We start from the raw sequence: 13,804 nt of genomic DNA on the forward strand, positions 1-13,804 counted from the left end.
CAACCCCACCATGTCCTTGGCTGACGTCAGATAACTCAGGATGGTCCAAGGTTTAAAATGGGATTCACATTCAGTACCATACTGCAATTACAGATCGGGCTGCTATGCTACAACTCAATCATCACAACAGCTGGAAGGAAGGCCTGCACTATGTGGAGACTTGTTAGGTGAATTGGACATTGTGTACCCGAACAGGTGCAGGAGTGTGGCGGGTAACTTCATTGCAGTGTTAATGTAAGCCTACTTGTGACACTAATAAAGATTATTATTATAAATGAAATACTGTAAAATCAACAAAGAGCAAGAAGGGAGACTCCACAATGACCCTTGGCAGGAACACATCTCCAAAATCCTGGATGAGGAACCACAATATTTATGTTTTCACCAATGGTTGAAAATCATGGGCTACTTGCCCAGTTTGCCTGTGATTTAGAAAGGGTTTTAAAAAAAAACCCAGCAACCCAAAAACAACTTTAAAATTGTCAGAGGTTCAGGACATGATCGAGGCCTTTCATTCCAAATGGCCTTCAATTCTTCCAGCCAATAAATGGGCCGCTTCACCTATTTCATTCAGCGCCTGTGATTTCCCTGACAATGAAATTCACAGACTGAGAATCGCCTCTCACCCGACCATATCCAGTCTGATTTTGCAGCTCTTCTGGATGAACAAAGGCTGTCCCAAGTAGAACCCATAAACTGCCAGTGAAGGCTGGGATCCAGTGTATCCGAGCACCAGGCAAATTTCCAGCTTTTCCGTGCAACTTGACAAGACTTATAACAGGAGAGTGTCAGAAAGATCACAGCTCTTTGGCCTCTACAGACTTAAGAGTTGTGATGGATGCCTCCATATACTGGAAAAAAAGGAGGTTGATTCTGAGTGCTATTGCCTAGTGTTAGTAGGGTGGTAATGCCTCCAGAATAGGGTCAGTATCCCTTACCTCCGCATTAGCACTGGCGATACTACTGGCACTATTTTAAAAGTGGCCTCCTGGTGGATAGAACCTACCTATTTCAGACAGCAGACAAATGTAACATGGAAATTGAAGTCCTGTGATACAAGTAAGGCTCTGATTGCCATTTTACATGGGTACTGCTCAAAACTACCACACAATAGGGTTCTGTAATTCACTGGGAGATGGAAGAGAGAGGGCCTACCAGAGGGAAGCACTCAATAATATTTTTGTGGCGAGTTTCCTGAGGCCTACAAAAGTAATCTGGGCTGCTGCCAGCTCAGGGCCCCCAAACTTCCACAATCGAGGACACCTGCCCAGCCTTCCCCCATCACAACTTACCTTGGTGGTAGCAGTCCCGACCTGGCTTTCAATCTTTAGTCTGGCGAGCTGTGTTGGGAAGCTCGGTCTGCTGCATTCAAATTAGGCCAGAGCCTCAAAAATGACAGAAATGGGTGGGTGACCTGCTCGCTTCGCCAGTCAGTTGCCCATCTCACCACCCCCACCCCCCCGCCCCCGGTGTGCGGGTTTTTTATTTCTTCCCTGTGCCCGAATCCATACAGAGACAAAGGGTTATGAAAAAAGAACGTTACATTCATTGCATGAATATGACATGGGAAAAGCCAGCCGTATTCTGATACATACCTCGTCAATCTCAATCCTGAGCTGGGTCCCAGGGCGGGATCTATTGCTTATCCTGCTGCTCTGGCTCATTCTGCTCTCGGTACGACCTTCCAGATCTGCTCGCTGACCTGCAATGGTAAGTTATTGGTAAATTTATAAGCCTGTTTATATTATATGAATTAAATCCAACATTATGACAAGAAAAATGGTGAATTGAGATGACAAGCAACAGGAAGGTTTCTTGCTCTCACGCCCACCTTGCTGTGCTCGGCCTGCTATAATGTTACAGTGAAGCCCAGCACAAACTGGTGGAGCAACATCTCATCTTCCGATCAGGCACTTTACAGCCTTCTGGTCTTAACATTGAGTTCAACAACTTCAGACCATGAACCCTGGCCTCTATTTTATAGGAAAGGCTCCTCACAGATCGGGGTGCCAATTTGCCCGGCAGCCCCGATCTTTCTCCCCCTTTCAGGCCCCCTCTTTTTTGACTCCCCCCTCACCCCCACGACCTTGGCAAAGCCTCCTGGAACTCCCGCTCACCCCACCTCTACCTGGGATTGCCCAACACTTGGAAGTGCCAACGTGGCGCATGGACACCCTGTTACTGCTAGCATGTCTAGGGGGCACTACTGGGGTCCCAGGCTGGCAGTGCCAAGGTGCCCATGCACCAGGAAGGGTGGCAAGGTGCCACCCTGCCCCCCAACCATCCAAGGGTCTCCAATGGCCTGGGAGACCCACAGGTCGGGTTACAACTATCCATGTTTGTGTGGACCAGTTCTAAAAGGCACCCTGGCGAGGTCTCCCATGCGCGACTAGTGAGTGCCGGGCGCCGGGTGAATCTGTCGTCTGGGTATTTAAATGAGCCATAAGGCAAGATCCAGATCGCGACAGGCGGAACGGATCGGGTGACTCGTGTGAGGTTTTGTTCCGGCACGGAGCCCGATTTGGGGCTTGCACGCAATTCACCTGTTGCCCCCGGATCTGTGCTGGGCGCAATAGAATCGCTGAATCCCACCCAAAGTGTTGATGCTAGGACTGAATTGCGTGCAGTTCGCGTTCCTGTTGGGAGTGCTATTCAGGGAGCAACCCAGGACATACTAATGGTCCAACATTCTGCCCACACATGAATCGAGAGCAATTCCCACTGGCATCTGATTCACTGTAGCTGGAATTGGTGCTGGAGAGCTTGACAAAGGGAGCTGCTTATCAGTTCTCCACTGCACACACTCGCTTTCCAGCCAAGAAGATGGCACAGAGGAGACCTGTCTCTCGCTTTCTGGAGTGTGAGCTGGATCGTATGCTGGATGCAGTGGAGCAGGGTGGGCACCAGACTCTAGCCTGTCGTCCGGAACCGGAGGACGTGGCAGAGACGGCCACTGCTGGCATCCTGACCAGGTGGACCGGCACCCGGTGTCAAAAGAAGGTGAATGATCTCCTTCGGGCAGCTCGGGTGAGTCACCACCTGTGTTCCCCTGGCATCCCTCCTGTCCCTCACTCCTCACATCACCCCACCTAGCACCAATCAAAGCCCACCTGCCTGCATCTTTCTTACACACCACCCTGCACCAAACCCCAACACCTGTATTGTCCTCTTTGGCCAGGTGCCTTGCACACAAAGCCACCAGCTACAGACCCCTCGTATAACTCGCCTCCATGCATCTCACCATTTCCTCGTGTCCCCTGGGGAAATGCAGGCCATAATCAAAAGAAGTGGGAGGAGACAGGAGGGAGCATTCTGGACCCCTGCGGAGCAGAGGGTGCTGGAGTTAGCCGGAGATGTTGATGAGAGGGCTGTCTCCGAGGTGGAGGTCAGCATGTGTGAATCAAGTGAGCCCCTAATGCAAAACAATGTCCCTTTATCAAGTGAGGCGCCCCTCTCCCACAGACCACTCCTTCCCAAGATCTCAATATGTCTCTTATCTTTTGTCTTGAAGGATCACCAGACCAGGCCGGCCCGTCCGGGTACCTCGCCCCCAGCCGCATCCCCAGAACACCCACTTCAGGGAAGACACTGACCTCTTGTCACTGCTGTCAGTTGCACCCTCTACCATCGCAGAGACTATCACCTCGGCGGGGAGTTTTAGCGAAGAGGCTCCTGGGTCACCTTCTGGTGTGCACTACACAAATACTGCAGCACATCAATTGGCGGAAGGGACTCCTGAAGGAGAGGGTTGTTGGAGGGCTGCCCAATCGCAAGAAACAGCTGTAGTCCAGACAGGTATTGTGCTTCTGGAAAGTATGATCCCATCACTGGTGGAGATGCACACACAGAGGCAGGATTTACAGGAGGGGGAGTCCACAACTTTCCAGCACCTTCAGGTGCAGCTGGAGGAGTCCAACCACCTTCAGGTGCAGGAGATGGTGACGACAATGCGTGGTACCCAACCCAGGGCAACACTGAACGGCTGGAAGCCTTGGGACAAGACATCAGAGCTATGGGGCAAGCCGTCCAATCTTGGGGCAATCGGTGTGGTCGATGGCTCAGGCTCAGGATAGGGGAGCCCAATCACCTGCATACATGTACAGGGCCCAAATGGACATTGCTGCGGTGCTCCAGAGCTTGGCCCAGTCACAAAGGGTCATGGCTGAGGGCATTGAGAGCATTGGCCGGGCGATGACTGACCTGGGCCAGTCACAGAGGGACATGTCCCAGTTTCAGAGCTCCATGGTTGAGGGCATCGGACCCTGGTTCAGACAAGGGTGAGCCTCCAGTACTGAAGCATCCGGTGATGGTGGTGTCTCCGGAGCTCACTCTGGCCTCACCTCCGTCCCATGGAGTAACCCGGGGGCCACTGAGCACCCCGAGAGAGGAAGCGGTTATGGAGCCCACGCCAGTGACGGGAGATCTCAGTGTTTCTGAATCCCCCCACCTGACCCTGGCGCATCTGATGGGCAGCGGGCAGAACAGGGTGACACCTCGTCACCTGTGACACCTGAAAGTCGGCCGGGCCCATCCAGGTCCAGGCCCTCCAGAGGATGGCTGCCAGAGGCATCTCAGATCATAAGACCAGAAGACACAGGAGCAGAATTAGGCCACTCGGCCCATCGAGTCTGCTCCGCCATTCAATCATGGCTGATATTTTACTCATCCCCATTCTCCTGCCTTCTCCCCATAATCCCTGATCCCCTTATTAATCAAGAACCTATCTATCTCTGTCTTAAAGACACTCAGTGAATTGGCCTCCCCAGCCTTCTGCGGCAAAGAGTTCCACAGATTCACCACCCTCTGGCTGAAGAAATTCCTCCGCATCGCTGTTTTAAAGCTCAGAGGGCGAGATATGTAGCAGGCCGCCTCTACATTTTGATTTGCTGTCTGGAGTTACACCTAGAAATAGCGTTAAAACATGTAAGATAAGAAAATTAGACACCAGTTAAATTGGAACGGGTGTAGCACATAGGTTAGTGGTAGGGGTCAGGGCACATCAATGTATATAGTCACCATTAAACACCTTTTCACCAACATACCAACCTGCCTCAATCCTCTGTCTGAAGGGTGTTAGGGATGGGTAGGGCTGGTGGTAGAGGGTGTACCGGTGGGCCCATGAGATGGAATGGCCAGCACACATGCCGGGATCACCCGGGCAGACAGTGGAAGGTGATCCTAAAGACAGGAGTCAGACTTGGTCAAACAATGAGGTGCACCAGAGCTCATCTCAGAGCAAGTCAATATCATCCTCTGACCAGTGGACATGGCCCACTGATTCTGCCTACCCAGGGCGATACTCAGAGGAGAGAGGGGGAGCTGGAGCGGTGGGATGGAGTGACGAGCAGTGGGACAGGGAAGGAGCAGTGACAATGAGGGACAGGGAAGGTGCAATGGGGGGAGGAGGGACAGGGGAGGAGCAGTAAGGGGGAGGGACAGGGAAGTGGGGAGGGACGGGGATGGTGGAGTGAGGGAGGAGGCACGGGGACAGTGCAGTGAGGGGAGGAGGGACGGGGAAGGTGCAGTGAGGTAGGAGGGACAGGGAAGGTACAGTGAGGAGAGGGACAGGAAAGGTGCAGCGAGTGAGGAGGGACGGTGGAGTGAGGGAGGAGGGACAGGGAAGGTGCAGTGAGGGGAGGAGGGAGAGGGAAGGTGCAGTGAGGGAGGAGGGAGAGGGAAGTTGCAGTGAGGGGAGGAGGGAGAGGGAAGGTGCAGTGAGGGGAGGAGGGAGAGGGAAGGTGCAGTGAGGGGAGGAGGGAGAGGGAAGGTGCAGTGAGGGAGGAGGGAGAGGGAAGTTGCAGTGAGGGGAGGAGGGAGAGGGAAGGTGCAGTGAGGGAGGAGGGACAGGGAAGGTGGAGTGAGGGAGGAGGGAGAGGGGAGGTGCAGTGAGGGGGGAGGGACAGGGAAGGTGCAGTGAGGGGAGGAGGGATAGGGGAAGGTGCAGTGAGGGAGGAGGGAGAGGGAAGATGCAGTGAGGGAGGAGGGACAGGGAAGGTGGAGTGAGGGAGGAGGGACAGGGAAGGTGCAGAGAGGGAGGAGGGAGAGGGGAGTTGCAGTGAGGGGGGAGGGACAGGAAAGGTGCAGTGAGGGGAGGAGGGAGAGGGAAGGTGCAGTGAGGGGAGGAAGGACAGGGAAGGTGTAGAGAGGGGAGGAGGGAGAGAGGAGGTGCAGTGAGGGAGGAGGGACAGGGAAGGTGCAGTGAGGGGAGGAGGGACAGGGAAGGTGTAGAGAGGGGAGGAGGGAGAGAGGAGGTGCAGTGAGGGAGGAGGGACGGGGACGATGGAGTGAGGGAGGAGGGACGGGGACGGTGGAGTGAGGGAGGAGGAACAGGGACGGTGGAGTGAGGGAGGAGGGAGAGGGGAGGTGCAGTGAGGGGAGGAGGGACAGGGAAGGTGCAGTGAGGGAGGAGGGACAGAGAAGGTGCAGTGAGGGGAGGAGGGAGAGGGGAGGTGCAGTGAGGGGAGGAGGGACAGGGAAGGTGCAGTGAGGGAGGAGGGACGGAGACGGTGCAGTGAGGGAGGAGGGTCGGAGACGGTGGAGTGAGCGAGGAGGGACGGGGACGGTGCTGTGAGGGAGGAGGGACGGGGACAGTGGAGCGAGGCAGGAGTCACGGGGACGGTGGAGTGAGGGAGGAGGGACGGGGACGGTGCAGTGAGGGAGGAGGGACAGGGAAGGTGCAGTGAGGGAGGAGGGACGGGGAAGGTGCAGTGAGGGGAGGAGGGAGAGGGGAGGTGCAGTGAGGGAGTAGGGACGGGGACGGTGCAGTGAGGGAAGGAGGGATGGGGACGGTGGAGTGAGGGAGGAGGGACAGGGAAGGTGCAGTGAGGGAGGAGGGACGGGGACGGTGCAGTGAGGGAGGAGGGACAGGGAAGGTGCAGTGAGGGAGGAGGGACGGGGAAGGTGCAGTGAGGGGAGGAGGGAGAGGGGAGGTGCAGTGAGGGAGTAGGGACGGGGACAGTGCAGTGTGGGAGGAGGGACGGGGACGGTGGAGTGGATAAGGAGGGACGGGGGCGGTGGAGTGAGGGAGGAGGGACAGAGAAGGTGCAGTGAGGGGAGGGGGGACAGGGAAGGTGCAGTGAGGGGAGGAGGGACAGGGAAGGTGCAGTGAGGGAGGAGGGACGGAGACGGTGCAGTGAGGGAGGAGGGACGGAGACGGTGCAGTGAGGGAGGAGGGACGGGGACGGTGCTGTGAGGGAGGAGGGACGGGGACAGTGGAGCGAGGCAGGAGTCACGGGGACGGTGGAGTGAGGGAGGAGGGACGGGGACGGTGCAGTGAGGGAGGAGGGACAGGGAAGGTGCAGTGAGGGAGGAGGGACGGGGAAGGTGCAGTGAGGGGAGGAGGGAGAGGGGAGGTGCAGTGAGGGAGTAGGGACGGGGACGGTGCAGTGAGGGAAGGAGGGATGGGGACGGTGGAGTGAGGGAGGAGGGACAGGGAAGGTGCAGTGAGGGAGGAGGGACGGGGACGGTGCAGTGAGGGAGGAGGGACAGGGAAGGTGCAGTGAGGGAGGAGGGACGGGGAAGGTGCAGTGAGGGGAGGAGGGAGAGGGGAGGTGCAGTGAGGGAGTAGGGACGGGGACGGTGCAGTGTGGGAGGAGGGACGGGGACGGTGGAGTGGATAAGGAGGGACGGGGGCGGTGGAGTGAGGGAGGAGGGATGGGGACGGTGCAGTGAGGGAGTAGGGACGGGGACGGTGCAGTGAGGGTGGAGGGATGGGGACGATGCAGTGTGGGAGGAGGGACGGGGACGGTGGAGTGGATAAGGAGGGACGGGGACGGTGCAGTGAGGGAGGAGGGATGGGGACGGTGCAGTGAGGGAGGAGGGATGGGGACGGTGCAGTGTGGGAGGAGGGACAGGGAAGGTGCAGTGAGGGGAGGAGGTACAGGGAAGGTGTAGAGAGGGGAGGAGGGACAGGGAAGGTGTAGAGAGGGGAGGAGGGAGAGAGGAGGTGCAGTGAGGGAGGAGGGACGGGGACGATGGAGTGAGGGAGGAGGGACGGGGACGGTGGAGTGAGGGAGGAGGAACGGGGACGGTGGAGTGAGGGAGGAGGGAGAGGGGAGGTGCAGTGAGGGGAGGAGGGACAGGGAAGGTGCAGTGAGGGAGGAGGGACAGGGGAGGTGGAGTGAGGGAGGAGACAGAGGGGAGGTGGAGTGAGGGAGGAGGGACAGGGGAGGTGCAGTGAGGGAGGAGGGACAGGGAAGGTGTAGAGAGGGGAGGAGGGAGAGAGGAGGTGCAGTGAGGGAGGAGGGACGGGGACGATGGAGTGAGGGAGGAGGGACGGGGACGGTGGAGTGAGGGAGGAGGAACGGGGACGGTGGAGTGAGGGAGGAGGAACGGGGACGGTGGAGTGAGGGAGGAGGGAGAGGGGAGGTGCAGTGAGGGGAGGAGGGACAGGGAAGGTGCAGTGAGGGAGGAGGGACAGGGGAGGTGGAGTGAGGGAGGAGACAGAGGGGAGGTGGAGTGAGGGAGGAGGGACAGGGGAGGTGCAGTGAGGGAGGAGGGAGAGGGGAGGTGGAGTGAGGGGAAGAGGGACAGGGAAGGTGGAGTGAGGGAGGAGGGACAGGGAAGGTGCAGTGAGGGAGGAGGGAGAGGGGAGGTGCAGTGAGGGAGGAGGGACGGGGGAGTGAGGGAGGAGGGACGGGTCGGTGGAGTGCGGGAGGAGGGACATGGAAGGTGCAATGAGGGAGGAGGGACAGGGAAGGTGCAGTGAGGGAGGAGGGACAGGGAAGGTGCAGTGAGGGAGGAGGGACAGGGAAGGTGCAGTGAGGGAGGAGGGACAGGGAAGGTGCAGTGAGGGAGGAGGGACAGGGAAGGTGCAGTGAGGGGAGGAGGGACAGGGAAGGTGGAGTGAGGGAGGAGGGACAGGGAAGGTGCAGTGAGGGAGGAGGGACAGGGAAGGTGCAGTGAGGGGAGGAGGGACAGGGAAGGTGCAGTGAGGGAGGAGGGACAGGGAAGGTGCAGTGAGGGGAGGAGGGACAGGGAAGGTGGAGTGAGGGAGGAGGGACAGGGAAGGTGCAGTGAGGGAGGAGGGACAGGGAAGGTGCAGTGAGGGGAGGAGGGACAGGGAAGGTGCAGTGAGGGGTGGAGGGACAGGGAAGGTGGAGTGAGGGGAAGAGGGACAGGGAAGGTGGAGTGAGGGAGGAGGGACAGGGAAGGTGGAGTGAGGGGAAGAGGGACAGGGAAGGTGCAGTGAGGGAGGAGGGACAGGGGAGGTGGAGTGAGGGAGGAGGGACAGGGAAGGTGGAGTGAGGGGAGGAGGCAGAGGGTAGGTGGAGTGAGGGGAAGAGGGACAGGGAAGGTGCAGTGAGGGAGGAGGGACAGGGGAGGTGGAGTGAGGGAGGAGACAGAGGGGAGGTGGAGTGAGGGAGGAGGGACAGGGGAGGTGCAGTGAGGGAGGAGGGAGAGGGGAGGTGGAGTGAGGGGAAGAGGGACAGGGAAGGTGGAGTGAGGGAGGAGGGACAGGGAAGGTGCAGTGAGGGAGGAGGGACAGGGAAGGTGGAGTGAGGGGAGGAGGCAGAGGGGAGGTGGAGTGAGGGGAAGAGGGACAGGGAAGGTGCAGTGAGGGAGGAGGGACAGGGGAGGTGGAGTGAGGGAGGAGACAGAGGGGAGGTGGAGTGAGGGAGGAGGGACAGGGGAGGTGCAGTGAGGGAGGAGGGAGAGGGGAGGTGGAGTGAGGGGAAGAGGGACAGGGAAGGTGGAGTGAGGGAGGAGGGACAGGGAAGGTGCAGTGAGGGAGGAGGGAGAGGGGAGGTGGAGTGAGGGAGGAGGGACAGGGGAGGTGCAGTGAGGGAGGAGGGACAGGGAAGGTGGAGTGAGGGAGGAGGGACAGGGAAGGTGCAGTGAGGGGAAGAGGGACAGGGAAGGTGGAGTGAGGGAGGAGGGACAGGGAAGGTGCAGTGAGGGAGGAGGGACGGGGACGGTGCAGTGAGGGAGGAGGGACAGGGAAGGTGCAGTGAGGGGAGGAGGGACAGGGGAGGTGCAGTGAGGGGAGGAAGGACAGGGAAGGTGTAGAGAGGGGAGGAGGGAGAGAGGAGGTGCAGTGAGGGAGGAGGGACAGGGAAGGTGTAGAGAGGGGAGGAGGGAGAGAGGAGGTACAGTGAGGGAGGAGGGACGGGGACGATGGAGTGAGGGAGGAGGGACGGGGACGGTGGAGTGAGGGAGGAGGAACGGGGACGGTGGAGTGAGGGAGGAGGGAGAGGGGAGGTGCAGTGAGGGGAGGAGGGAGAGGGGAGGTGCAGTGAGGGGAGGAGGGACAGGGAAGGTGGAGTGAGGGAGGAGGGAGAGGGGAGGTGCAGTGAGGGGAGGAGAGAGAGGGAAGGTGCAGAGAGGGAGGAGGGAGAGGGGAGTTGCAGTGAGGGGGGAGGGACAGGAAAGGTGGAGTGAGGGAGGAGGGACAGGGAAGGTGCAGTGAGGGGAGGAGGGAGAGGGAAGGTGCAGTGAGGGAGGAGGGACAGGGGAGGTGCAGTGAGGGAGGAGGGAGAGGGGAGGTGCAGTGAGGGGAGGAGAGAGAGGGGAGGTGCAGTGAGGGAGGAGAGAGAGGGGAGGTGCAGTGAGGGAGGAGGGACGGGGGAGTGAGGGAGGAGGGACGGGTCGGTGGAGTGCGGGAGGAGGGACATGGAAGGTGCAATGAGGGAGGAGGGACAGGGAAGGTGCAGTGAGGGAGGAGGGACAGGGAAGGTGCAGTGAGGGGAGGAGGGACAGGGAAGGTGCAGTGAGGGAGGAGGGACAGGGAAGGTGCAGTGAGGGGAGGAGGGACAGGGAAGGTGGAGTGAGGGAGGAGGGACAGGGAAGGTGCAGTGAGGGAGGAGGGACAGGGAAGGTGCAGTGAGGGGAGGAGGGACAGGGAAGGTGCAGTGAGGGAGGAGGGACAGGGAAGGTGCAGTGAGGGGAGGAGGGACAGGGAAGGTGGAGTGAGGGAGGAGGGACAGGGAAGGTGCAGTGAGGGAGGAGGGACAGGGAAGGTGCAGTGAGGGGAGGAGGGACAGGGAAGGTGCAGTGAGGGAGGAGGGACAGGGAAGGTGCAGTGAGGGGAGGAGGGACAGGGAAGGTGGAGTGAGGGAGGAGGGACAGGGAAGGTGCAGTGAGGGAGGAGGGACAGGGAAGGTGCAGTGAGGGGAGGAGGGACAGGGAAGGTGCAGTGAGGGGTGGAGGGACAGGGAAGGTGGAGTGAGGGGAAGAGGGACAGGGAAGGTGGAGTGAGGGAGGAGGGACAGGGAAGGTGGAGTGAGGGGAAGAGGGACAGGGAAGGTGCAGTGAGGGAGGAGGGACAGGGGAGGTGGAGTGAGGGAGGAGGGACAGGGAAGGTGGAGTGAGGGGAGGAGGCAGAGGGGAGGTGGAGTGAGGGGAAGAGGGACAGGGAAGGTGCAGTGAGGGAGGAGGGACAGGGGAGGTGGAGTGAGGGAGGAGACAGAGGGGAGGTGGAGTGAGGGAGGAGGGACAGGGGAGGTGCAGTGAGGGAGGAGGGAGAGGGGAGGTGGAGTGAGGGGAAGAGGGACAAGGAAGGTGGAGTGAGGGAGGAGGGACAGGGAAGGTGCAGTGAGGGAGGAGGGACAGGGAAGGTGGAGTGAGGGGAGGAGGCAGAGGGGAGGTGGAGTGAGGGGAAGAGGGACAGGGAAGGTGCAGTGAGGGAGGAGGGACAGGGGAGGTGGAGTGAGGGAGGAGACAGAGGGGAGGTGGAGTGAGGGAGGAGGGACAGGGGAGGTGCAGTGAGGGAGGAGGGAGAGGGGAGGTGGAGTGAGGGGAAGAGGGACAGGGAAGGTGGAGTGAGGGAGGAGGGACAGGGAAGGTGCAGTGAGGGAGGAGGGAGAGGGGAGGTGGAGTGAGGGAGGAGGGACAGGGGAGGTGCAGTGAGGGAGGAGGGACAGGGAAGGTGGAGTGAGGGAGGAGGGACAGGGAAGGTGCAGTGAGGGGAAGAGGGACAGGGAAGGTGGGGTGAGGGAGGAGGGACAGGGAAGGTGCAGTGAGGGAGGAGGGACGGGGACGGTGCAGTGAGGGAGGAGGGACAGGGAAGGTGCAGTGAGGGGAGGAGGGACAGGGGAGGTGCAGCGAGGGGAAGAGGGACAGGGAAGGTGGAGTGAGGGAGGAGGGACGGGGAAGGTGCAGTGAGGGGAAGTGAGACGGGAGTTTGGGAGCGGCTATGGAGAAGGGGACACCACTTAGAAGGGGGTTACGGAGAGGTGGGACAGGGCAGCAGAGCTGCTGGTGGCCAGGCTTCTTAGTTGGCCAATTGGGAGGTGATGGGATTGTCCTGTGTGCGGCGGCCCTGGGGCACACGTTGGGCGGCCTGCCGTGCCAGCCCGGATCCATGCCCTTTTCTTCCTGGACATTCTCCTCATCCTTCTTGTCAGATGAGACCTGGCATTCTTCTTCCGTCTCCAGCATGTCTCCTCCTCTGCTGCTGGATGTTGAGCATGACGCAGCGGGCCAGCACGATGTTAAAGACCCTCCCGGGGCTATATTGTGCACCCGACCAGGATAGTCCAGGCATGGGAAGATCATCTTTAGGATGCTGACACACCGCTCAATGACGCTCCTGGTTGCTGCATGGGCATCGTTATAACGGCTCTCCTGTTGGACTGGGACCTCCGGACAGGGGTCATTAAGCAAGGCCTCAGCATGTAACCCTTATTACCCAAGAGCCAACTGTTTTGTTATGCTCTTGACGTAGAATAAGCTGCTTCCTTGATGAGCACTCTGACAAAGGAAGGTTCAGACTTGGAGATAGTTTTAACACGTTTATTAAACTATTAACAATTCTCCTACTTGGATTCGTCGCTACTGTTAATCCTGCTATAGCTACTCAGACTACCTAACCAGTCTGCTACAATCCACGTGGTGGGTATGATGTTCAATCAACCATGTGTCAGTACTCACTGAGTGTCTCCACTGGAAAGAGACTGAGCATGTGTGATGTGTCTTTGTATATGGGTTGGTGTAATGCCGTCCGGTGGTAGTGTCACCTCTGTGTGTATCGTGACTGCCCATTGGTCGTGTCCTATCTTACTGACCTATTGGTTGACTGTCTGTGTGTCATGTCTCTGGTGTTCCCTCTAGTGTCTAGCTAGGTGTAGTGTATGTACATTAACCCTTTGTGTACTTATAGTTCTGTATATCACCACACCAACCCCACACCTTAGGGAGCGCTTCAAGGTGCCAGGAACCGATCAGTGTGCCAGGATGTATGCGTCATGCGCACTGCCTGGGTTGCGAGTGCAGGTATACAGCTGGTGGTCGCACACCAACTGTACATTCAGGGAGTGGAACCCCTTCCTGTTGATGAATGGCACTCCCTGATGAGCCAGTGCTCATAGGCGGGATATGCGTTCCACCAATCACCTGCTGGACCAAGGACATGCCAGAGATGGCAGCAAATCCTGCTGCCCGGGCCAGTCTGAAGTGTATATAGTCCACTGCCCTGATACGTAGGATATCCTGGGGATGTCTGCGATATCCTAAATAGGTCCCCACTTGGCCTCCGGAAAGACCCAGAGACAACCCCTGATGGGCCCTGTCCTGTTTTCTCCAGGGGGGTCTTCTCAAGAACTCAGTGGCCAACCTAGACGAGTATGCCACTACTGTCACAGACTTTATCAGTAAGTGTGTCGAGGACTGCGTGCTGCCAAAGAAGTTAGTATGAGCGTTCCCCAACTCCGGTGGAAACTGTGGTTTATCCGGGAGGTCCACTTCCTGCTGAAGTTCAGATTTGAGGTGTTCTAGACGGGTGACCCTGACCTATTCAAGAAATCAGGGTACAACCTCCGCAAGGCCATCAGGGAGGCCAGTCTAATGAGACAAACTCTTGGCGATT

General features: G+C 58.8%; 1 protein-coding gene across 1 annotated transcript in view; it reads right to left on the reverse strand.

Annotated features, from left to right (window-relative positions):
- LOC140429965 (EF-hand calcium-binding domain-containing protein 6) overlaps positions 1-13,804 on the reverse strand; it is a 168,524-nt gene that overhangs the window by 135,586 nt on the left and 19,134 nt on the right. Inside the window, exon 2 of the mRNA XM_072517552.1 lies at positions 1,596-1,702. Within this exon, the coding sequence (XP_072373653.1) occupies positions 1,596-1,702 (107 nt within the window). The remainder of the gene's footprint in view (positions 1-1,595; positions 1,703-13,804) is intronic.

This window comes from Scyliorhinus torazame, chromosome 9 (assembly GCF_047496885.1).
Source record: "Scyliorhinus torazame isolate Kashiwa2021f chromosome 9, sScyTor2.1, whole genome shotgun sequence".
NCBI classification, from domain to species: domain Eukaryota; kingdom Metazoa; phylum Chordata; class Chondrichthyes; order Carcharhiniformes; family Scyliorhinidae; genus Scyliorhinus; species Scyliorhinus torazame.